This window comes from Urocitellus parryii, chromosome 5 (assembly GCF_045843805.1).
Source record: "Urocitellus parryii isolate mUroPar1 chromosome 5, mUroPar1.hap1, whole genome shotgun sequence".
Lineage (NCBI taxonomy): Eukaryota > Metazoa > Chordata > Mammalia > Rodentia > Sciuridae > Urocitellus > Urocitellus parryii.
Window position 1 is genome coordinate 175,340,873 of NC_135535.1, and position 25,335 is coordinate 175,366,207.

At 38.2% G+C, this 25,335-nt stretch overlaps 1 protein-coding gene across 1 annotated transcript in view; it reads right to left on the reverse strand.

The window, feature by feature from the left end:
- The window catches only part of Htr7 (5-hydroxytryptamine receptor 7), a 46,158-nt gene extending 21,340 nt beyond the window's left edge, over positions 1 to 24,818 (reverse strand). Inside the window, exon 1 of the mRNA XM_026397389.2 lies at positions 24,280 to 24,818. Within this exon, the coding sequence (XP_026253174.1) occupies positions 24,280 to 24,818 (539 nt within the window). The remainder of the gene's footprint in view (positions 1 to 24,279) is intronic.
- Between the last annotated feature and the right edge of the window lie 517 nt (positions 24,819 to 25,335).

Consider the following 25,335-nt stretch of genomic DNA (forward strand, 5'->3'; position numbering starts at 1 on the left):
CTTGCTCTCTACTTTCTGATCATCATGTGAGCTGCTTCCTCTTCCCTTTACCACATTTTTTCACCACGATGTTCTTCTGCATTACGCGGAGTCCCAGGGAACTGTCTGCGGACAACAGTGATCCCCAAAATAAAACTTTTCTCCTCTAAAAAATATCATAAAATGTTGAAGAGGTACTGGGACTGTAGCTCAGTGATAAGAGTACTTACCTAGCATGTGCAAGGCCCTGGGTTTGATACCCAGCAACCTCCCCATAAAAGTTGAAGAACAAAGATTAATCAGTAAAACACTAATAAAAGAAAGCAAGAAAACACAGACAACCATATTAATTTTAGGTAGTGTGTATATAATTGAGTTCACTTGAAATATCTGTGGGATAAATATAAATTTTCCCAAAGAACTAGACAACGTAAATAGATCAAAAATAATAAAAGAAACTAAAAAAATTTTTAAATTCTAGACCAGCACCAGATGGCTTCACTGTTGTGTCCTTATTTCCAAAATACACCAAAAACAAAGAAACTTAAAAATGAAAACTACAAGCCATATCTCTCATGAATATTGATGCAAAAATACTCAACAAATTACTAGCAAGCCAAGTTCAATAAAATATTTAAAAGATTATATGCCAATATTATTCAGGATTTATTACTGGAATGCAAGGACAGTTCAACACATGAAAAACAATCAATATACAATATATCTATACTACATAAGAGCTGGGCATGGTGGCACACACCTGTAATCCCAGCTACTCTGGAGGCTGAGAAAGCAGGATCACAAGTTTTGGCCAGCCTAGGCAACAGAGCAAGATCCTATCTCAAAAGAAAAGAAATGTACTACAGTTACAGAATGAAGGACAAAAGACACAAGATCACCTCACTTGATGCATAAAAAGCTTTTGACAAAATTCAACACCCTTTCATGAAAGAAGCATTCAACAAACTTCAGATAGAAAAAAGTCATCTCAATATAATAAACACCATATGTGAAAAACCCAAAATCCAAAATTAATACCACACTCAATAATGAAAAATTGAAGTTCAGAAACTCTAAGTTCAGAAACAACACATGAATGCATATTCTTGCCATTTCTACTCAACATGGTATATACTAAATGTCATGGCCAAAGCAGTTAGACAAATATTTTAAAAAGCATCCAAACTGCAAATGAAGAAGTAAGATTATTCCCACTCACAATGACATGATCTCAGAGAGGAAAACTCTAAATATTCCCTCATAACAAGTTCATCAGAATTGCAGGATTATATAATCACCATGCAAAAATCAGCTCCATGTTTTATACACTAACAACAAACAATCTGAAAGGAAATTTTAAAAATCATTCCGTTAAATTGGTATTGAAAAGAATACAATAATTTGGAATAAACATAACCAAGAAGTCAAAGACTTACACACATAAAGCTATAAAACATTGGTGAAAGAAATTTAAAAAGACAAAATTAAATGAAACCCCCATGTTCATGGATTAAAAGAATTAATATCATTAAAAAGCCCATAACTACTAAAAGTGATTAATAGATTCAATGCAGTCATCAACAAAATCCCAATGACATGTTTTACAAATAGAAAAATGCATCATAAAATTCACATGGACTCTCAATATTCAAATGGAATAGCCAAAATAATTTTGAAACAGAACAAAATTGGGAAACTAATACTTCCTAATTTCAAACATTAATACAAAACTATAATCATCAAAACAATCTGGCATAAAGAAAGATTTATAGATGATTAGAACAAAATAGTGAGCCTCCAGATAAACTGTCATGTATATGGTCAAATGATCTTTTGACAAAGGTACAAAGACCCCACAATGGGGAATAATAATCTCTTCAACAACTGGTACTAAGAAAACTGATATCCACATGCAAAGGAATAAAGTTGGATCCTTACCTCACACCACATAAAAAACTTAACTCAAAATAGATAAAAGACCTAAATGTAGGACCCAAAATCAAAAATCCTACAAGAAAATATAGAAGGAAAGCTTTATAACATTGGGTATAGCAATGATCTTTCAAAAACACAGACAATAAAAGCAAAATACTGGACCTAGAAAACTTAAAATCTAGTACATTTCAAAGCAATCAAGATAGTGATAAGGAAAAACCATGTGCAAGTCATATATCTGATAAGGAGTTCATATCCAGAATATATAAAAATAACTCCCACAACAACAACAAAAAAAAAAAACACAATTTTAAAATGGGCAAAGAACTTAGACATTTCTTCAAAGAAAATGTACAAATGCCCAATAAGCATATGAAAAGATCTCAATATCACTAAGTATTTGTGACATGCAAATCAAAACCATAATGAGGGGCTCCGACTGTAGCTCAGTGACTGGGTGCTTGCCTCACATGTGTGAGGCAATGGGTTCGATCCTCAGCACCACATTAAATAAATAAATAAATAAATAAATAAATAAATAAATAAATACATAAATAAAACAAAGATCTTGTGTCCATCTACAACTAAAAAATTTTTGAAAAAAAAAAAACATAATGAGATATCATTTCACAACCAAAGATAATCTGTAACTTACTTTTACCATGATGTGCTGCCTCATCGCTGACCAGGGACTAAAACCTCCAAAATAACCCTTCCTTCATTTTAGGTTGATTGTCTTAGGTATTTTATTACAGTAACAAAAAGCTGACTAACAATAGAATAGAGATGTAAAAATCTATAATAACATGCCGACAGAATTTAAAATAAGCTAAAAGAATCACTAATAATGACCATTGATTAATCTAAGGAATGCAAGAAAAGTTTAATGTTAGGAAATCACTTATGTAATAGAAGCATATACCAATATGTCTAACAAAAATCATATGCACTATACACGGTAAAAATAAATTTAATAATAGTAACCAATTTTTTTTTAAAAGCTCTTCTAAATAGTAATAAAATCTGCTTGAAATGATAGACCATTGTATAATGTGCTCCAACCCTTGTACACCAATTCCTTGATGTGCAAAGATAGTTGTTTTAATTCATAATAGTAATAGAAAGCAAAAATGGACCAAAAAGTGGGCTGGGATGTAGCTCAGGGGCAAAGCGTCTGCCTTGCATTTGCAAAGTCCTGGGTTCGACCCTGAGTTCCAAAAAAAGACAAAAAAAAAAAAAACCCCATCAAAAAAATAAGATTTTAAAAAAGAATGGACCAAAAATCATAAGGAATTCCTTAAAAGTCAACAGTAGACTGGATCAGATTGAAAAAGGAACACAGCTAAAAATGCTCAGATAAAATGACTGCAAAAGACCAGGAAGATCTCTAGGGGTACTCCACACTTGCAACTGGTGGATAAAGGCACCCCAGGAAATCAACAGTGTTATGAGGATGAGGGCAGTTGTCACAGCAGCAAAGAGATAGGAAATTCTGCCACACTCCACTCTTCTCTACTCCCCATGGCACTAACAAAACCCCCGGCTGGAGATGCATCTTACCCTCTTTTATATTCACTGGAGACTGTTGCTTAAGGAAAACCCCATTAACAGAAAAATGAGATGGGCCCCAACCATATAACAAAACCAGAATCACCAAAATGAGATCGAAAACACAACAGCAAGACCACACACCAGAGAAAGAAGGATGATTACAGCAAATAGGGAGAGACTTTACAATCAGTTTAGTTTTTCAAAAATATAATTAGTATCTTCAGATAAAGCATACAGACTATTGCATTCATTAAAAAATGAAAGTGGATAAAAAAAATTGTACTGAAATCAGTAGGAAATTTGTTTACTTAGAATGAATCAAATGGTTCCTAAATTAATCTGGAAAAATACTTAGATGACATTATCCAAGAAATTTTGAAAAGGAAATGAAATGTTCTTATCAGATATTAGAGAAATTAAAACAGCAAGGTGTTGGCATAAGAAATGATAGCATAATAATCTTAGTATATAGTAAACCTAAATACAATATGACAACAAAAATCATTAGAGAACTAAATGTAAAAAATCTTCAAAGCAAATTTCCCAATCAGTGGATGTTTATGCAGCAAAAATTTTGATTTGCACTTTTGAGTGAAACTCTCCAAAAGTAATTTGTTGCTTTCTTGCATTCTGAAACAGTTTCTACAAAACAAAACCCCATCTTCCCCTGATGACTCAGTGTCATTATTACAAACATCAGGTACAGCACTATGACACAGTTATACCCACAGGAACAGCAATCTAGGATTATTTTTCCCATATTGGGTCTAGATTTCTAGGATTTTTTTCATTCTTATGTGTTCTTCTACAGCTTTTTATAGCTTTTTATCTTAAACACACTGAATTTTTAGAGCTGGAAGGGACCTCAGAGATTAATCTGTTCAACCCACTCATTTTAGAAAGCAGGAAACTACCTTCCTCCTCCACTATGAAACTCTGGCTCCAACTTTTTGCTGTTTTAATGTGCCTGCCATGAGCAACTCATATTCCTTTTCTAATTTTCTGCTTCTAATCTGACAACTGGGAAGGCAGATAAGCAACCTTGTTAGAATTGTACCAAAAATAACGATAATCTAAATGAAAAACTACACTAAGAAAACAGAGTAGGAGTTTTAATGTTGTTCTCTGGGGTCATGCATTGTAGTAACTTGAAATCTCCTTCTCCTCTCTTCCTGTTTTGGAAAGGTGTTTACAACATTGAAGGTTTCCACATGAACAACTTTGACACAAAGAGTGCCAATGCTCTGAGAATGAGAAACTTATCCCCTTATGGACCATATGTTTCAGGACTCGGAACCTCAATTTTTCTACCTGTAAAAAGGATATGAATTCTCCCTGGGAAGATAGTTAATGGATTAAATGAGGACACAAGCTTTACACAATGCTCAAAGCATGATTTGTTTTCTCTCTATTTTTGCTCAAGCAACAGAAGCCATGTTAGAACCTCAAATTGGCCCCTCAAATGCTTAGTCTGATACCAGGTTTCTACTTCTGGAACCCTCCCCCCAGTCCTAACTGTCCTCTTGGTTCCTGAGATGGCTTCAATTCAGCATTATTCCTCCAAGCATATCCCAGACACAAAACCCCAAGTACCATCGCAGACTACAGGCCAGGATCCTCATTTAGAATGGCACCAACTAGCTTCCTGCAACACTCAGGAGGGGCACAATTCCAGCAGCATTGATCACATAAGCTAAAATGTTTAGCCCAGGGATTCCATTCTTTTTTAAAAATGAGGACCCCTTTCAAATGTCAAAACATTTTTCAAACCCACACTTAGTAGTAATTATACTTTTAGTATCAGTTGATTGAAAAAATACAGAGTGACAAAAAGCTACTATGATAGCTTAAATGTTCTTAAGTAAATTTACATTTTATTAATCATAACCACACTGACTTTTATGAGGAAGGAAAATCTATTTTAAAAAAAAAGAAAGATATACTTTCAAGCTGCTTCTGCATTCTGGGAAAGTGCAAAATTCACCTCAGAATAAGTCATTCCTTTGTTTGGGAAGACATAAACCTTAGGCTGTGAAAGAGAAGTTCCTGGCTAGTCTGATGAGGGGTTGGGCGAAGAGAACTACATTGTTTTGCATAATGAAAGATCTGCACAAAATGTGAAGGTTGGACTATGCAATCTCAAAAATTATCAATCAAGCTTCCAGGAAGAAACAGATTGCACATACAAATTGGAATAATTCAGGGAAACCACTCATGGAGATTTGGGAATCCATGGAGGAGAGAATGCAGCAACAAGAGAACATCCCAGACCCATAAGGAGGAGAGAAGGGGTCACATACAGGACCCAAAAGGAAGGAATCATGCCACAAGAGAGCCACAATAAGACAGCAGTGACTTCTAGTCAAGGGGCACAGCAAGTGCAAGTTGGCTCTACAGGCAGGCAGTTGGGGGTGACCGCTCCTTCACCCTCATTTATCCTTCCCTGGCTCAGTTATCCTTCTCCATTGGCTGAATCCAACCAGCCATTTTTCCAGGGAGTAACTAGCATGGATAATAATGAATAGACACAGTTGAAGGGACAACCTGACCTCAGGCATGTCAAGAGTGGAACTTCTGGACAAGTATGAATATATGTGGACCCACATGTACACCAAGGATAGCTCCCCTCCACACCCCACCCCTGCTCACTGTAAAGGATGTTTCAAGCTAAGAGAGATGACTAAGATGTTCCTGCCCCCAAGGACTTCATGTCTATAGGTGGTCCTCCATAACTACATAACCTATTTGATTTTCATCTTTAAAGAGGATATACGATTTACCATAAACAGACAGTAATGTCCATTATCTTCTCTGGTAAAGATTAAGGGGTAAGACACAATCTCTGAAACTTCCAGGTTTGATTCAAGATTCCAGGTTCCCTTGGATAACTGATTATTCTCTAAGCCTTTCCTTATTTGTAAGATAGAGACATGGGAAGGACAGGCCCTAACCCATGGGGTTGTTGTGAAGATTAAATAAGACATTCAGCATGTAGCTGAAGGTTCGACTAATAAATGGTAACATTTATTATTAATCCTCCAAGTTTATCAAAGCCAGAGCTCTATCTGCCATGTCCATATTCCAGGCAACAGGTGAGGGAAAGGACAAAAAAGAAGAGCACATGCACCAATCATCTTGAAGGAAGTCCCCAGAAAGCCAAAACACAGTGTCACTAACATCTCTTGGGCCCAAATTTAGTACTATGACCACACTTAGCTAGAAAGGAATCTAGGAACTGCTCTCTTTATTCAGAGCAGCCATATCTCCAGGCAAAAATAGGGATTCCCATAGGAAGAAGATGGAGGTTGGGATTAAGCAACCATCAGTATCTATTGCAAGGGGTAGAGACCCACTGACTCCCTTCTCTGAGGCTATTCTCTCACTCAGAAGGCTAGCCTGCTTCCTTTGTCTGAGATTACTAGGCAGATTCACTACCTCCATGTGCTCTTCCCTTTCTGGGCTGCTCTCCAGCCTTTTCATCATCAGTCAATTTCTTTTAAGATCTAAGACTTAGCTCCAAAATGGCCCATGTTTAAGCTTTTGCTATCTTCTTTAAGTATATATATGTATATAAGAAACCTGGTGATTGAATAGTTTTAGCACAGTTCCATCCAAACAAACTATATGTCCTTAAACAAGTCACTTCTGCTCTCTGAGTCTCTAGTTTCTCCCATATTAAGTAGAATGAATAATGTACACCTCACAATTCCACAGGGAGGCTCAAAGGAGATTTCTGCAAGTGAAAGTGGTCTGTGAACAATAAAGCAATAAACATCTATTAGCTGTTACCATTTCTCCCCTGAGGTGTTTCTTCTTGTTAGTTAACAGAAGAAGAAAACTGAAGTTGTTTGTGGGAAGTGTTGTCTCCTGGAAAGAACAAAGCAGAAATGCCTATTCTCTTCATTCTTACCTTCTCAAGGCAAAGCTGTAAGAGGATTCTGTCCATTCTTAAAACCTAAATACAAGCTGCAAAAAAGTTCAGACATGATGAGCACAGATGACTTCCTTCGAAGAGAAAGGCTATTTGGAGAAGTCAGAATGCCCCTACAACTGCTCATCACGGCAGAATGAAAACCAACAGCAGAACTCATACCATCAAAGGGAATGAGTCATAGTACCAGGTGAGGAAGCAAGACTTCAGCCAGACATCAGTCAGAATAACTAAATATTACGGCTCTTGAAAATAAGCCAGATGAGTTCCTGTAACTGTGAATAACCCAAAGAGGACCCCTGCCCTCATACATGAAGCTAAACACAAACATTTGCTGATAGCATTAAAAAATAACTATATCTGCTCAGATTCATCATGCGTCTAATACAGATCCAAATATACACTTCACAAGATGTCATCAAATAACTACTTTTGTCTCTTTTATTATAAAACAAAATGCATATGCTGGGAAGTGCCTATAATATTCATGGATGTGTTAACAATAGTTTTAAAGCAAACCCTCATGTAATTACCATTCTTGTCAAGAAACAGGACATTATACCACCTCAGAGACATGCCTCTATGATCACAATTTCCTTCTCACCTAGAAGTTATTGCTATCCTAGTTCTCAAGATATATATTTCCTTCATCTTATTTACATTATTTTGGGGGTACATCCCTAAACAATGTTGTTTGTTTATTTCAAATTCTATGTAAATGGGATCACATGTATGTATTTTTAATACTTTGTTTCTTATGCTCAGCATTATGTTTGTGACCCCAAAATATTGACTTAAGATATGATGCAATATCTGAAATCTAATCTAAATTATACATCAATTTGTGTTTTAATAAGCTCTCCAGGTAGTTCCATTGCATGCTCAAGTTTGATAACTATTTCTGGATAGTATTATGTAAATATACCACAATTTATTTATCCCTTATACTATTGATATACATATGTATCATTTCAAATTTTAGAGATTCAAGTTGATTTTTTTTTCATCAAGAACAGAAATTCATTTTCTTTCAGTCTTAAGAGTCTGGGAACCCAAGTTCAAGAGCTCCTTGTCCTTGTGAGGGCTGCTTACCACCACGATGGTGCCTTGATGCTGCACTCATTGAAAGAGAGGACCATGTGTCTTCACAGGCAGCAAGTGAAAGGGCCATTGGTGAATTCACTCCATCAAGCCATTTTATAAGTGCACAGAATTGCACTCACAAGGGCCCCATCCTTGTGACTTAACCACCTCCCACAGACCCCACTCAGTACTGTTACATATTTCATTGGCACTTGTTTGAACATGAAGTTTGGAGGAGACAAAGCATTCAAACCATAACATGAAGGAAGGTGGGGAGAGCCACTGGGGGGGGGGGAGGAAAGATGGAAGGAAGAACTGGCAAAGTCACCATGGGCTGCTATGCGGTTAAAGGAGGTTGTGAGAATGTCCAAAACAGGCCTGCCCTAGTAGCCCTGCTCTGCGGTCACTGGCTAAGAGTAGTCTTTGAGAAGTGTGGACTGGTACAAATACAATGGGAAAAAGTTCTCAGGAGCAAAGAGACCTTATTTTCCCAAAAAGCCAGGGAACCCCAAACCCCACCCCTTCACCTGACTCCTCTGTCCTTCAAATCTTTACTTGATCTCTGAGAATCTCTTGGAGATACTAGGGTCACATTCAAGTTGTCTGGAGTACTCTGGGTCCTTTCTACCTTCATAATATACCCATGAACAAATGGTACATTGGCTACAGTTTTGTAATGAAGCAAAGTTATTCCCTTGAGGGTGTCCTCTAGTGTATGGTGAGATATGCATATCTCACCATACACCATAGGACCCCTAGGTCACAGGTCAAGTTGAAGCCATGCCCACAATACTTGCACAAAAAGCACTTCTCAACTAAGGGACTTCAAGGGTTTTTGTGGGATAACTTATTGCTAAACATTTGCTCACACTCCAGGCACCCAAAAGAACTCTCTCCTAAGTGTGTGCCTTCATGCACAATGTGGCTTGAATTACTGGTATAGGGTTTCCCAGACTCTTTACACACACAATATTTCTCCCCAGAGTGTTTCCTCTGGTGTCTAAGGAGATTTTTCTTTACACCAATACTTGGCTCACACTGTCTGCACACAAAAGGTTCCTCCCCTGAGTGTGTCCTCTGGTGGAACAAAAGGGTTGACTTTTTTTTTTAATTCTGATTTGTTATATATGTCAGAGGAATGCATTACAATTCATATTACACATATAGAGCCCAATTTTTCATATCTCTGATTGTATACAAAGTATATTTACATCATTTGTGTCTTCATACACGTAATTTGGATAATGATGCCCATCTCATTCCAAGCGGGTTGTCTTTTGAATAAAGCCTTGTCCATATTCCTTTCATGCATAAGCCTTCTCCCCTGAGTGCCCTCTGGTGGAAGCCTTGTCCATACTCTTTACACAAAAAGTTTTCTCTCCTTAATGTGCCCTCTGGTGTCTGAGATTTGATTTCAAGCTAAAACTCTCCTCACGTTGCCTGCACACAAAGCTTCTCACCTGATTATGTCCTTTGGGGTGTGACAAAGTGTGATTTTGGCATCCTAAGCACTCCTGGCATCCTAAGTGTGTTCTCCCATGCAAGGTGAAATTTGAGTTATTGGTACAGGCTCACTCACACTCCTTGCACACAAAGGGCTTCTCCACAACCTTTGTCTTCAAGTGCTTATTGTAGTATGACTTATCCCTAAACCTTCCTCCACACACCTGACATCCATAAGGCTTCTCTCCTGAGTGGTCTATCATGCAGAGCAAGGTCTGATCTCCTGGTACAGGCCTGCCCACAATCCTTGCACACAAAGGGCTTCTCCCCTGCATGTGTCATCTGGTGTACAACAAGGTGTGATTTATTGTCAAAGCCTTGCCCACACTCTGTGCACTCACAGGTCTTCTCTCCTGTGTGTCTCCTATGGCACAAAGGTAATGCTGACTCATGGTTAAAACCCTGTGGACAAATCCTGCAAATAATATGTTTCTGCCTGGAATGTGCTTTCATGTATGAGAGTAGCTTTGTCTTCAGGACGAAGTGTTGTCCAACCTCTACACAATCCAATGTTCCCCATCTTGAATTTTCTATTCCTTTAACTCTCTTTCCTCTTTCCATAAGACTTTCCCTTTGGATTTAGCTGGGCTCTATTTTTGTCATTCTGTGCCTTCTCCTTAAGCTTATTGATTATCTTAGGGGTGGGCTAAAAAAATACCCTTGAATTCTGCCTCTCCCTTCTAAAAGGGCATTGACAGCCCCATTTCTCTTGCCTTTTTGCTGTTTCACTCTGGTGCCGCAGTCTCGCTGGGCACATATCATGAGCCACTGAAGCAGGAACAAACTTTATTTCTGAACTCCACCAGCACACTCCACACACGCTCCCGGGAACTCCTCCCCAACACCATGCGGCTCCTCCAGGAACCAGCAGCCAGAAATATCCTCCTGCATTTCCCCAACCAATGGGAACTCTCTGAGAATCCCTGGGAATCCCCACGAGAACTCCAAAGTAGCACGAGAACTCCAAAGTAGCAGCCAAGGCGGATAGTAATGCTTCGCCTGTCAACCGATACTGTTGGCCATTCCGACTCGGCTGTGGCTCTCAGCATCTCCCCCCTTCTGTTTAATTAAACAACAAGCAATGTGGCTTAGGGACCGTGCCTGTTAGGTTGTCCAATACAACATATGGTCCTTACCCATCATCAGATGGGCTGACCTCAAGGCGTCAGCCTCCTGTCTTAGGTTGGTACCACTGCAATTGCATCAAACCCATCACTGACTACCGGTACAGCATACAGCCATATTTGTGGATAGGCCTTTGCACCAGTGTGTGTGTGTGGGGGGGGGGGGGGTTGAGGTTCTTTGCCTCACCTCTGTTGACCCCCAAATTTGGCCTTTGCACCAGTGGGGGGTGAGGTTCTTTGCCTCACCTCTGTTGGCCCCCAAATTTGGCCTTGGTGCCAGTGGGGGGTGAGGTTCTTTGCCTCACCTCTGTTGACCCCCAAATTTTAGACCATCACTAGCAGAAGGGAGGAGGATACAGAAATGCCACGACATCAAACCAATTGACGGCTCCTTTGAAAAATTGTACCACCGGTGACACCATCAGCAAAGATACTCCAGCATTACCACAATTTGCTGCACCAACAGATAGTTCACAATATATACAAGTGATACCTAGTCCAGGCAAGTTCTGCAAGCAGTTCATAGCGGAGGAATCTATCAATATGTCCATTTCCTCCCAAAGTAAATCGACTCCTTGATTGAGCATTACTTGTTGAGTTATTATTCATTGATGCATCAGTTTATACAGTTTACAGTGATAGCCATCAAAGAAGCTGTAGTTTGGTTTTATCTTTGTCTTCACCGGCACTAGGATGAAGATAGGAATTCTGGCAATGATGCTAAAAAAAAAAATTATGTAACATTCTAACAGGCACTAAGAAAACAATTTTCTGAAAAATTTACATTATCCTGAACAGAATTATTAAATATAATGAAAAGGAAAGGCGAAAGTAAACAAACAGATCTGTTAACCTCCTTATTTGTTCACATATTTAAAAAATCCTGAACAGCTGTTTACCCAATTTAAATTAAACCATTAAAATCACATGAATAAAAAAATTCGGATCCATTTTTTCATGAGCGCTCCTCATATATGATATATGGACATACACACAGACATACAACACAAAACAGAAGTGTGCACACAAACATACAACACATAAGACAATAGTAAAGGCCTTGTAGCTTTACACAGGTGAAATCTCCATTGCAATATTTAAGAACTCCACAGTCAAAAATAAAACTGATCAGAAAAACATTAACCTAGGTCTGTATGAGCTCAAAAAATAAAATAGAACTTTATGATGTGGAAAAATGCAATAATAAAATAGATATTGAAAAAAGCATCCTGGTTAATCATTGTCGCAGATGTAAGAATAGCCAAGCTGGAGTTCTGGATATCAGCTGTTATGGATTTGAGTCAAATCATCTTCTTTTTGGTCTTTAGAAATCACTTTGGTTAGTCTCTCTGGAATCCAATTCGGCTGTTGTTCTCCCTGTGGAAACACACAAACAGAACCCCGACGCCAGACAATCACTGGGTCAGAACCTTTCCATTGTCCTGTTAGAATATCCTTCCAAAGTACCTTAGGCTTATGTACATTTTTTGGACACATATGCCTTTCCGCAGCACTAAGCCCTGATGAATCCAAATTTAAAAAGTTTAGAGTAAAAAAGTGTTCTTTTAAGTTTATCTTTGGGGGATATATACCCCTTTCCAATTCCCTCTTTTTGCTTTAATAAGTACATTTTAATAGTTTGATGAGCTCTTTCAACTATGCCTTGTCCCTGTGGATTGTGTGGGATTCCTGTTATGTGAGTAATGCCAAGTGATGAGCAAAATTGTTTAAAAGAGGTAGAGGTATAGCCAGGACCATTATCTGTTTTTAACTGTTTTGGAATGCCCACAGTGGCAAAATTTTGTAAGCAATGAGCTACAATATCTTTAGTTTTTTCTCTGGCATGAAGGGAGCCCATCAAAAATCCGGAAGAAGCATCAACTGTAACATGCAAATATTTTAACTTTCCAAATTCTGGCAAGTGTGTGACGTCCATCTGCCAAATATGGTTAGGTATCAGTCCTCTTGGATTAACTCCACGATTAACTTGTGATAAAAAGGTCACACAATTTTGACATTGTTCTATTATTTGTCTAGCTTATTCCTTAGTTATTTTAAAATGCTTTTGTAAAGTATTAGCATTGACATGGATACTTTTATGAAAATTTGTAGCTTCTTCTAGTGTAGAGAAAATATGTATGTCATGTGTAGATTTATCTGCTAAATCGTTGCCCAAACTAAGGACTCCAGGCAATCCTGTATGTGCTCTGATATGTCCTATAAAGAATGGATCTTTTCTGTCCCAGATTAAACTTTGTATAGTGGGAAAAAAAAAGAGAAAACAGCAGAGGAAGGGGAAATCCTACCAGCATCTTCAAGGGATACTATAGCATTAACTATACACTGACTATCAGAAAATAAATTAAATACAGAATCTTTAAACATCACAAAAGCTTGTAAAACTGCATTAAGCTCTATCTTTTGAGCTGATTGTTTGGGTACTAAAAATGTAAAAGTTTGATCAGGGGTAAGAACTGCTGCTGTACCATTATTTGACCCATCAGTGAATACATTTGGAGCATTCATGATAGGGGTTTTTCTTGTCACTTTTGGAAAAACTATAGGATGCGAAGACCAAAAAGACATCAAAGGATTAGATGGTAAGTGATTATCAAATGAAACATTAGATTTGCACATGATTATTGCCCAAGTATTTAACTCATTAGCTAATTCATCAATTTGATCCATAGTATATGGAGTAATAATTTTATTGGGAGAAATTCCAAACACTCCTTTTGCTGCTTTTATTCCTTTGAGTATTAATTGTCCTACAGCCTCAGGATACCTAGTAAGAATAGTGTTAGGAGAATAAGATAAATGTATCCACAATAATGGACCTTCTTGCCAAAATACTCCTGTAGGAATATTTTTTGTTGGTATTACAATAAATAATAAAGGCAAACTTATATCAATTCTATCCAAATGCATATTTTCCATATATGTTTCAATAATTTTTAATGCCTTTCTTGCTTCAGGCGTCAACATTCGGGGTGAATTTGGATCTGATGGACCTTTTAGGATATCAAATAAAGGTCCCAATTCTCCTGTTGGAATACCTAGATAAGGCCTTATCCAATTTATGTCTCCTAATAACTTTTGAAAGTCATTAAGTGATTTGAGTTGATCTACTTGTATTTGAATTTTTGGTGGATGGACCATGGTTGAGGATAATAGAACTCCTAAATAATTAATTGGAAAATTTAATTGTACTTTATCTATCGCTATCTCTAGATTATAATTTTTTAATAAATTTGTAAGTGTGGCATAACATTCTAGCAATGTGTTTTTATCTTTGTGTGTTAATAATACATCATCCATATAGTGAAATATTCATAGTTCAGGATTTTGATTTCTAAGTGGCTGGATTACTTTGTTAACATAAATTTGACACATAGTTGGGCTGTTAGCCATCCCTTGAGGGAGTACTTTCCATTCATATCTCTGATCAGGACCTTCATGATTCAGTGCAGGGATAGTAAATGCAAAACATGGACTATCCTCAGGATGAATTGGAATTGAAAAAAAAAAAACAATCTTTAATATCTATAGCTAAAACGTACCAGATTTTTGGCAAAGCAGACATTTGAGGAATCCCTGATTGAGCAGGTCCCATAATAACCATCTCATTATTAATGGCTCTTAAATCTTGCAATAATCTCCATTTACCAGATTTCTTTCTAATGACAAAAATGGGAGTATTATAGGGACATACGGAAGGTTGTATATGTCCCTCCGCTAATTGTTGTTTGACCAGGTTATGGGCTGCTTGTATCTTTTCTTTAGTCAGGGGCCACTGAGGAACCCATACTGGTCTTTCTGATTTCCAAGAAATTTTTATTGCCTCAGTGACCCCTTCTGAAAACCGAATCCATGTCTATTTATTCCTTGATCTATTTGAATTGGTGCTGCTATACCTTGTTCTTGTTCTCCTAATCTTTTTTCTTTCCTGAAACCTTGTCTAGCCCTAATAGTGGGCGCATTTGGATTGATGTTATTTGTTAATGTCAAACCTAATTGATCTAGGACATCTCGTCCCCATAAATTTATAGGAAGATGATTCAACACATATGGCTGTATAGTTCCTTCACATCCTTCAGGATCCTTCCAATCTAATACCATTGCACTTCTATGGGGATTAGTTGCCACTCCTAGGCCTCAAAGCATTTGAGTGGCTTGTTGTAATGGCCAATGTTTTGGCCATTCTTGACGAGATATGATGATAAGGTCTGCACCTGTATCCAGTAGCCCATTAAATTCATGTCCTTGAATATTTAGTTTAGCATTGGGCGAGAATCTAAATTTAAAGACAGAATAGCCCAATCTATACCTGTGGAGCCTAATCCCCTGGAACCTCTTTCTACAGTACGACTGGAAAATTTATCATGTAGGCTTGGTATTATTAGTAACTGTGCTATTCTATCTCCTGGTGAAACTATTGATATACCCTTTGGAGAACTAGCTATAATTTTTATTTCACCTTCGTAATTGGGATCAATTACCCCAGGACTTATCATAAGTCCTCTTAGAGTAGAAGAACTGCGTCCTAGCAATAAGCCTACTGTTCCTTGGGGAAGAGGTCCTTTTACTCCTATAGGAATGATTTGAACTCCCATCTCTGGAGTTAGTACTGCTCTGGCGGAGGTGCAGATATCCAACCCTGCGCTCCCTCTGGTTTGTCTGATGAGAGATCTGATGGATAATGTGTCCTAGGCACTACCCTGATGGTGTTGCTGGGTTCCTCCATGGTGTTTCTGGGTTGCTCCAGTGCCTTGTGTATTTGTGGTCATGGGCCCCAGAGCATTGGGCCCCCTGTCCATTTTTTGGCAGTGGAGCCTGATGCCTTTCTCCATGATATTGTGGGTAAACACCTGGTCCTTGTCCATTTTTTGATAATGGAGTACCCTCTATGGTAGTTTGAGAACGGCATTCATTAGCCCAATGTCTCCCTCTATGGCATTGTGGGCAAATACCCAGTATTCTACTCCTTTGATACCTAACTTTGTTAAACCCTCCTCCTATGGGGCAATTCCTTTTAAAATGTCCTTTTTGTTCACAATTGTAGCCTGTTTTTGGCCTGGCATCTAAAGCCTGTTATACTGCAGCTACCAAGACTTGCACTTGTTCATTAATGTCTCTACATAATTTAATATATGTGTTTAAATCTCCATGTTCCCATGGTCTAATGACCTCTCTGCACCAACGATTTGCTTGGTCATAAGCCAGTTGTTTAATTAATGGCATTGCTTGTTCTGTATCCCCAAAAACTCTGGTAGCTGTTTGAATAAGCCTATCTACAAATTCAGGGTAAGGTTCATTAGCTCCCTGTATTACCTTAGATAATTGACCTTGTAAATCTCCATGTCCTTGTAAAGTCTTCCATGCTCTAACTGTGTCTGCAGCAATTTGTGCATATATAGCAGGATCATATTCAATTTGTTGCCATTGACCCTCATAAGGTCCTTTTCCTAACAACATATCTAGATTTCTTTGAGGGTAACCGGCTGCTGCACTTCGCCTAGCCGTCTCCGTGCAAAATTCCTCATTGGCAACCTTCCATAACAAATATTGTCCTCCATTTAGCACAGATTTACACATGCTAGCCCAATCTGCTGGCGTCATGTCCAAGTTGGTAATGGATTCGACCATGCTTACAGTGAAGGGTGCTTGAGGACCATAGGTTGTTACAGCCTCCTTTAACTGCTTCACTGTTTTGAAATTTAAAGCACTGTGAATTTGCTGCCCTCCTGCCTGCTCAAGTACAGGGCATGCTAATCTTTGAGGTCCTATCTCAGGATCCTATCTATCAACTACCGGGGTTGAGGGCCACTCAGCTGTCTCTATAGGTGGAGCTGTTGGTTGAATTACGCCCTCTGGTGATAGAACGGTGTTAGTAGCAGCCTCCAGTTGTAGCTTTTTCACTAATAGCTGTTTCTCCTCTAAGCTTTCTTCCTTTAAATTTTCTTCCTCTATCTGACTAGCTCGAGAGACCTTCTCTTTTACTTGATCTAAAATGTCATTCTCCATGGTCTGAATCTCTAACAATTTACTTAACACTCTTTCAGTTTGTTTTTTACTAATTTCTAATCCACTATAAAGATAATGCAACCCAATAAGATAACACAAAACAAAGCCAAAACAAAATGAAACAAAAACGGAACGAAAAATCGTTGTATCAATTTTCCTATTTTCTTGACATGTGCATTTGTGGTCTATTTCTATCTCTTCCTCAGGGGAGAACAACTTCAAACCTTGAGCCAACCATTTTTCCCAGTTTGCCTGAGAAATTTCTAGGGATAGGCAGCTTGAAACAAAAACAAAACAAATCAAAACAAGAACACATTGTTTTTTGAAACTGTCACCCATTCTCTCGCCTTCCCTTAGGGGCGAGCAATTTCACTTACCCCCGAGCTTCAGGCATTCCCCGTACGGACCGCCAAATGCCGCAGTCTGGCTGGGCACAAATCACGAGCCACTGAAGCAGGAACAAACTTTATTTCTGAACTCCACCAGCACACTCCACACACGCTCCTCCCCAGGAACCAGCAGCCAGAAATATCCTCCGGAAATCCCTCCTCCTGCACTTCCCCAACCAATGGGAACTCTCCGGGAATCCCCGGGAATCCCCACGAGAACTCCAAAGTAGCACGAGAACTCCAAAGTAGCAGCCGAGGAGGATAGTAATGCTTCGCCTGTCAACCAATACTGTTGGCAAAATGCCAGGGGCCATTCCGACTTGGCTGTGGCTCTCAGCACTCTGGCAGCTTTTGGTCTTTTGATTTTTGATTTCTAGAATTGTAAAATTCAATTACTGAAATGAAGACTGCAGTAGGTAAAGTTAAACAACAGATTAGACATGGCAGAATAATAAAGTATGAAATATATAAAGCATAAAAGGTATAAATATGTATATTTGAAGATAGAGAAAAGAGAGACAAATGAAGCAGTGTCTGAAATGACAAGAACAAACTAATAAAAGTTAGCAATTCATAAACACAAAAATTACTAAGAACCTCAAGCAGGGTTATCAATAAATAAGCAAACAATAATCAATACTTCCAGACTTAGGGACATCAGAGAAATATGATAAAACTAAACGCCAAGAGAAAGCCCTAAATACAATCAGAGACAAAAAGGTAAGTTACTTTCAAAAGAGTAATAATAATATTAGCTGATGGCTGATATTTCAACCAACACTATGGATATCTGAAGACAACAGAAAAAATGTTTTATGGTGCTGCAGGAAAACTACAAATATAGAATTCTATGCTCCACAAAAATATTTTTAAATGAAAGATAAACTGAGGCATTTTCAGTTGAGTTTTATGCAGGGTGAGAGATGGTGGTTTAATTTCATCTACTACATATGGATTGCCAATTTTCCCAGTACCATTTGCTGAAGAAACTATTTTTTCTCCAAGATATGTTTTTGGTGCTTTTGTCTAGAATGAGAGAATTGTTTTCATGTGGGTTTATCTCTGTGTCTTCTATTCTATTCCATTGGTCTTCATGTTTGTTTTGGTGCCAATACAATGCTGTTTTTGTTGCTATAGCTCAGTAGTATAATTTAAGGTCTGGTAATCTGATGCTTCTTGCTTCACTCTTCTTGCTAAGGATTGCTTTGGCTATTCTGAGACTTTTATTTTACCAAATGAATTTCATGACTGCTCTTTCTATTTCTATGAAGAACATCATTGGAATTTTAATAGGAATTGTATTAAATCTGTATAGCACTTTTAGTAGTATGGCCATTTTGACAATATTAATTCTGCCTATCCAAGAAAATGGGAGGATATTTCCATCTTCTAATTCTTCTTCAATTTCTTTTTTTTTTGAACCAGCATGAAAATGTTTTATTACATAAATGTAGAATATATATATATAATTATTATTATTATTATATTATACCAGTATCCAGATTAAATACCTGCTTATTACATGCATTTTTATTTTTTCTATACTTCTACCCATTCCTCAACATAACAGTCCTGCTCCTCATTAATATTTTGGTGAGGTCATATGCCTTGAATGTCACAGATATTAATTATACAGTTTTGATAAACAGAATGATAAAAATCTTTACTGCTTTTAAGCACAGAATATTTTAAAGCATCTCAAAAAATCTATTTTCTTTTACATTCAACTTTCTGTTCACAGAAGCATGTTACTGCAATGGATATTTAACTATAATTTTATTTTGCCTGACATCATGCATTATAATTGTAAATACAGCTGCTGAATTATACAGAATCTATGTGAGTCAGTCAGGGTGTGTGCTTCAAGAACATTTGAGTTATTTTTTATATTGGACCATTAGCACTACTGGGCCTATCAATACTCTTAACAAATAACTATATCACTCAGATTCTCTCCCAGCATTTCAATGACACATTATTTCATTGTTACTGATTGCTATGATGATTATAATTTGCTTTTTTTTTATTAGTTGCTCATGACAATATAATGATCTTGACATATCATACATTTGAATCAAATGGGGTATAATTTCTCATTTCTTTAGCGTTCTGCAGTTTACTTTGTAGAGGTCATTCGCCTCTTTTGTTAGATTGAGTCCCAAGTATTCTAAATTTTTAAGGCATTTTCAGAAAAGCAAAAATTGAGAAAATTTGTCACCAGCAAACTGTCACTAAAAAAATGCTAATGGAAGTCTAACTGGACAGAAGAAAATGATCACAGATGAAAGCATGGTAATGTAGAAAATTCAAAGAAGTGAGAAAAGTACACATGTTGTAAATATTAATTAATCATTGCTTTAATCAAAATTTATTAAAAATATATATTTTTTAATCTATAGACTTAAATTTCAGAAAAATGATAATGCAAAAGATATGAAGAGGTAGACAGAATTAAAATCCTCAACAGTACCTTATTATTCAGCTTTATATTTACCTAAAAGACATTTCAGCATGTCTACAGAATTACTTGTACAAAAAAATACATGTTTAGAGCAGCATTATAAGTAATAATCAAAAACTAGAAACTCAAATTTCTATCTAGAGGTGAGCTGATAAACAAATTATAACATATTCATACAACAGAATACTATTCAGCTGTAAAATGAATGAACCACTGACAGGCTAAAAACTGTGGATGAGTCTTACAAACATTATATTGAGCAAATGAAGCAAAATTCAAAAAAGTACATATTATATAATTCCACTTATATTAAGTTTTGGCAAGTAAAACTTTATTATGATGTTAAAAGTCAGGACAATAGTTATATCTGGGGACATCAGAAATTAAAAAGGGAGAGGGGACCTGTGGAAGGTTGACAATGTTCTTTTTCATTGACGGATGTGCTCACAAGGAAGTGTTCACGTTGTGGAAATTCATCAAGCACCCACACTTAAGGTTGTACATTTTTCAAATGAGAAATTATATCCCATCTGATTCAAATGTATGCTATGACAAGATCATTGTACTGTCATGTGTAACTAATTAAAACAAATAAATAAAAATATATTAAAAATAAAAAATAATAAAAGCATAGAGTCAGAGAAGAAAAAAAAGATTGTACATTTTTCTATGTATATTTCAAAATAAAGTTGAAAATTATATTTCAGACATACAAAAACTATACCAAGAATAAAGCCATATCTAGCATCAAGATTTAAAAGATTACCAGTAAAATTTACATGATTGTAATTATATGATTGATTACATTTTCACCCACCCCACCAGCAATAACCACATTCCTAAATGTGATGTCCATCAAACTCCACATTATTTTATACTTTTACTCCTTATCCAAGCTTCCCTGAAAAATATATAAAACTGTTTTTGCATGTTTTAAAACTATATATAAAAGGCAATTTGGTTTCCGCTTTTAAAAGATGATTCCAGGAGGAGCACAAGAAAACTTTCTAGGGTGACAAAAATAGTCTATACTTGATAAGCAGTATTAATTTTGTGGATTGAATTGGACAATTAAGATCTGTCCATTCGGTTATATCTAAACTTTACATCACTTAAGATTTCAAAAAAATAGAACATTCTACCTTCTAAAAGGAAACAGATAGGGGATGGACAGAAGTGGAACTAGGAAAATACTTCAAATACTGCAATAAATGTGGTGAATATCAAACTCATCTATCTAAAGAGTAAGCAAGGAAAGATATGTTGTAGGCACCATTCTTTGAGAAGCTTCAACTGTGAAGCTGCGCAGTAATTAGAGGAACAGGTAAAACCAAATCTTAAAGACAGAAGCCTGAGTTGACTTAGTAGAAATGAGAAGCTAAGACAGGAATGAGCTAATCAATACAGGAACAAAGTCTTTGAGAGGGACAGGGGATGCACTGTAAAATTCAGGTGGTTTGTTTTTTGATAGGACACAATGTCTTCTTGCCTTTTAACTGCAAAGAAACAAAAAGAACAGATTCAGGGAAGACTGTTCATTAGTGGTGGGAAAATAAGAAAGTTCCCTTCTCATGTCTGCTACTTCTTCAAAGAACAGGAATCATTATTTGAAAGGGGGGGGGGGTGAGCATTTGGAAGAAAATCCTGAGAAGGCATCCCACATATCTCCTTGTTGACATGTGATCTTAGCCAAAAGCCTGAGAAACGTTTCTCCTAGTCTAATTAGACACCCAAAGAAACATCAGAGGTTTCACTTCAGCCAGGTTAAATGCCCAACAGGTATCCAAATTCTCACAATATAATTAATTATATAAGTTAAAAAGCAAGGATATTGTTATTCATCTCTGTACTGCACAAAGTATAGTACAACCTATATTAGGTACTCAAGAGGGAATGAATAAAGATAATTTTTTCATATTTTCATAGCACACTTTATATCATCTGCCACACATGAGAACTGAAGAAAACATTCTTTTCAGAAATAATTCAGCCTAGATGTCAAATGCATTTTCCTTTTTCTCATGTTTAATATTGTGTGTTATTAGGAGAAAATCAATTTGTTTCTTCCACTTTTGTCAATTCTTCATTTTATCTAAAGAAATGATACACTAATCTTCTAAAATTAGTTTTAAGCAAAATTCACCAATAGGGCAACTCATAGGGGAAAAAAAGAGATTCTCTATGCCTATATTATCATAATTTGCAACTATCATAATGAAGAAATTAGAAATTCTTGCCAAGAAGAATTAACCTCTTCTCTGTATTCATGACATTCCTGTTGGTGCTAAATCACACACAAAGAGTGAAGAAGGGTTTTAGCTCCTGTACAGGAATCACAGTATGATCTCAGCCAAACCCGAACGTGTCCTCAGGAACAGAAGCACTGGCTGTATTAGGAAACAAGTTAGTACAATGTACTATTTATCTATCATTTATCAATTATGAAATGAAAAAAAGGGTTATAAATGTATTACTAGCAGTATAAATTGTCATTTATTTTATTACACTAAAGTCCATTTACCCGGGCTCCATTCATGGAAGAACCAATGTTTTGGGTGGCTGAATAGTGGGATTTCTGCTCTTTTAATTCATACATATATTTATTATGTGTATTAAATATACTCTTCTAATTTTTGTTGCCACAGCCAGACTGTAAATGCATATGTTTTTGTCATTCTTAACTACAGTAATTCATAACTTCAGCTGCCAAGTTTGGTGCCAGTATTCTCACACATACAGTTCCTGCTCCACACTTAAAATAATTCCTCGTGGGGCTGGGGATGTGGCTCAAGCGGTAGCGTGCTCTCCTGGCATGCGTGCGGCCCGGGTTCGAATCTCAGCATCACATACAAACAAAGATGTTGTGTCCGCCGAAAACTAAAAAATAAATATTAAAAAATTCTCTCTCTCTCTCTCTCTCTCTCTCTCTCTCTCTCTCTTAAAAAAAAAAATTCCTTGTTTGCTGTCAGAAGCTCCTGCCACAATATATAAAATGACAGAATCATTTAAAAAAAAAAAAAACTAAATCACTAAATGCAACTACAATGTGTTCCTTTTTTTCTTTCTCTCTTTCCTTTTTTTTTTTTAAACAATATCCCCTTTCTTATCATTCTCTTTATTTACGAATTGAAAAACCTGGTCAAGTAGCAAAATGGAACAAGTCAAATATAAACAAAACACAGAGTATTTTCAAGAAGGAAAAGAAAGAAAATCTCAGTTACATGCTAGACCATCCTTTGAGGCACTGTCATTTTAAATGCGGAAGCATCAATTATTTTTCGTCTTTCCTATATTTAAAGGTTCTATAGGACCACTAAGAAAATAAATAATGTTTTATTTCTCTGTATCATCAAACACAACACCAGCAGAATTCTGAGTGCGAATACTAAGATTTAATATTTCAGTTTCAAATAAAACAGAGTTGTTCTGTGATGGAACAGCATGGAAATTACTTCAAGCCGTCAATTGCATAATATTTCTAGGGCTAAAGATTAGCTGCATTTCAAAATCCTTAATCTTGAAATCTGAGGAAACTCTGGACATCTCCTAGACTAATATGACACCCAAAACAGCAATTTTTCTCCAGCATCCTTAACAGATGGTCAGCCACTGTTTCAGAACTCCACTGGGGGAGTTCACTGGGGGAGTTCTCTAGAGAACTCCCCCAGGGAATATAATGAAAGCCTAGAACAAACCTTTCATATACAGAGTAAGATTCCAGTCAGTGAGCTTGCAGGAAAACAACATTGCCACACACTGAAAACAGACTTTAACAAGAAGGAGATTCAGAATTAGCAATCCTAAAAGTGTAGCCTTTGAGATATGTAACACCCCATTCTGGGACCAGCCAAGGTCCTTTCATTGGCCCAAACAGTAGCCCCCACAATCAGGAAGCAGGATGGCTTCTTTTTGGACTTATTCCTTAATGCAAGAAATGACTCTACTGCTCACAGAATGGGTTTGCCAAGTCAGAGAGCATCAAATCCCTTCCTTCTGAAAATCAAGCCAAGGGACCCCCGGGTGGAGCTGCTAATGCTTAAAATACTCTTAACTTTGGTCTTAAATTTCGTCACTACTATAAACTAGAATATTTCGTGCTTTTCTTTTAAAAGTGTATATAGGGTATGCTGTCACCGAAATTGTTTGATTGGTATAGGGTTGATACCTGTGGGGTTGTATTTTAAGCTCAGCCCTTAATACCACGAAGAGGTCTGGCTTGCTTCTCCCAGGAAAGTGCACGCGGCTTAGCTGACAGCACATCAACTGTCAGACCCCAGGACCAGGAGGCCCAGCGCTTACCTGTCGATGCTGATCACGCACAGAGTCATAATTGAGGCCGTGCAGCACATGACGTCCATGGCAATGAAGACGTTGCAAAAGAAGTGGCCAAATATCCACTTGCCCCCGATGAGGTCGGTGACACTGACAAAGGGCATTACCGCCACGGCCACCGAGAGGTCGGCCAGTGCAAGGGACACGATCAGGTAGTTGGAGGGCTGGCGGAGCTTCTTGACGAAGCACACGGAGATTACCACCAGGCAGTTGCCCGCGATCGTCAGAAGCGTAATGAGTGCCAGGATGGCACCGATCACAACTTTCTCAGTCCTGCCATAGTTGATCTGTTCCCCGCAGCCCAGGACAAGATCCGGGGTTGTGTTCCAAGTGGGCGATGGAGTAGGGGTCACATCAGAGATGGTGCCCGACAGGCTCGGCGCCCAGGTACTCGTAACCGGGTCGGGTTCACCATCAGGGTTCGCCTCAGGCGCCCCTTCCCCCTCCGGCAGGAGGAGAGAACGGAGGTGCCCGTAAAGGTCCATGAGGGTGCTGCTGTTATTCATGGCTGTGCCGCTGTACTAACTAGGAACTTCGCGCCCTAAATAAGCTGCCTGACTCGGGTTCAACTCACCGGTTCCGCTCCAGCCATGAAGCCCACGGTGGTCTCTGGGGACGCTTGCCTCGGGCTCTCGGACCGCACGTCCGAAGCCCCCAGCCGCTGCGGGAAACGCGGGGTGCAGCAGCGCGGGGACTCCCTACGGGAGTCGCCGCGGCACCCGACGGACCCGGGAACGCGTGGGCTCGCGGGCCGGGCTCTGCTGTGTTGCGCCCAGTCCGCCGCAACTCAGCTCTGGCGAAGAGGGCGAAGCGGCTGTGTTGAGGAGTGCGCCCCGCCCCTCGCGCCCGCCGCCGCTCCCCTGCGGCAGCCTCGCCGTCCACCCCCCCCCCACGCCCCCGCCGCCGCTGCCGACGTCTCCACCTCCTCCTGCGCCCCTCGCATTCCGGGACGGCCCCCGCCCCCCTCCCGGGCTGGACTGCCGCGGCTCCCGCGCCTCCCCACTGTGCAAGCGGATGGTGGGG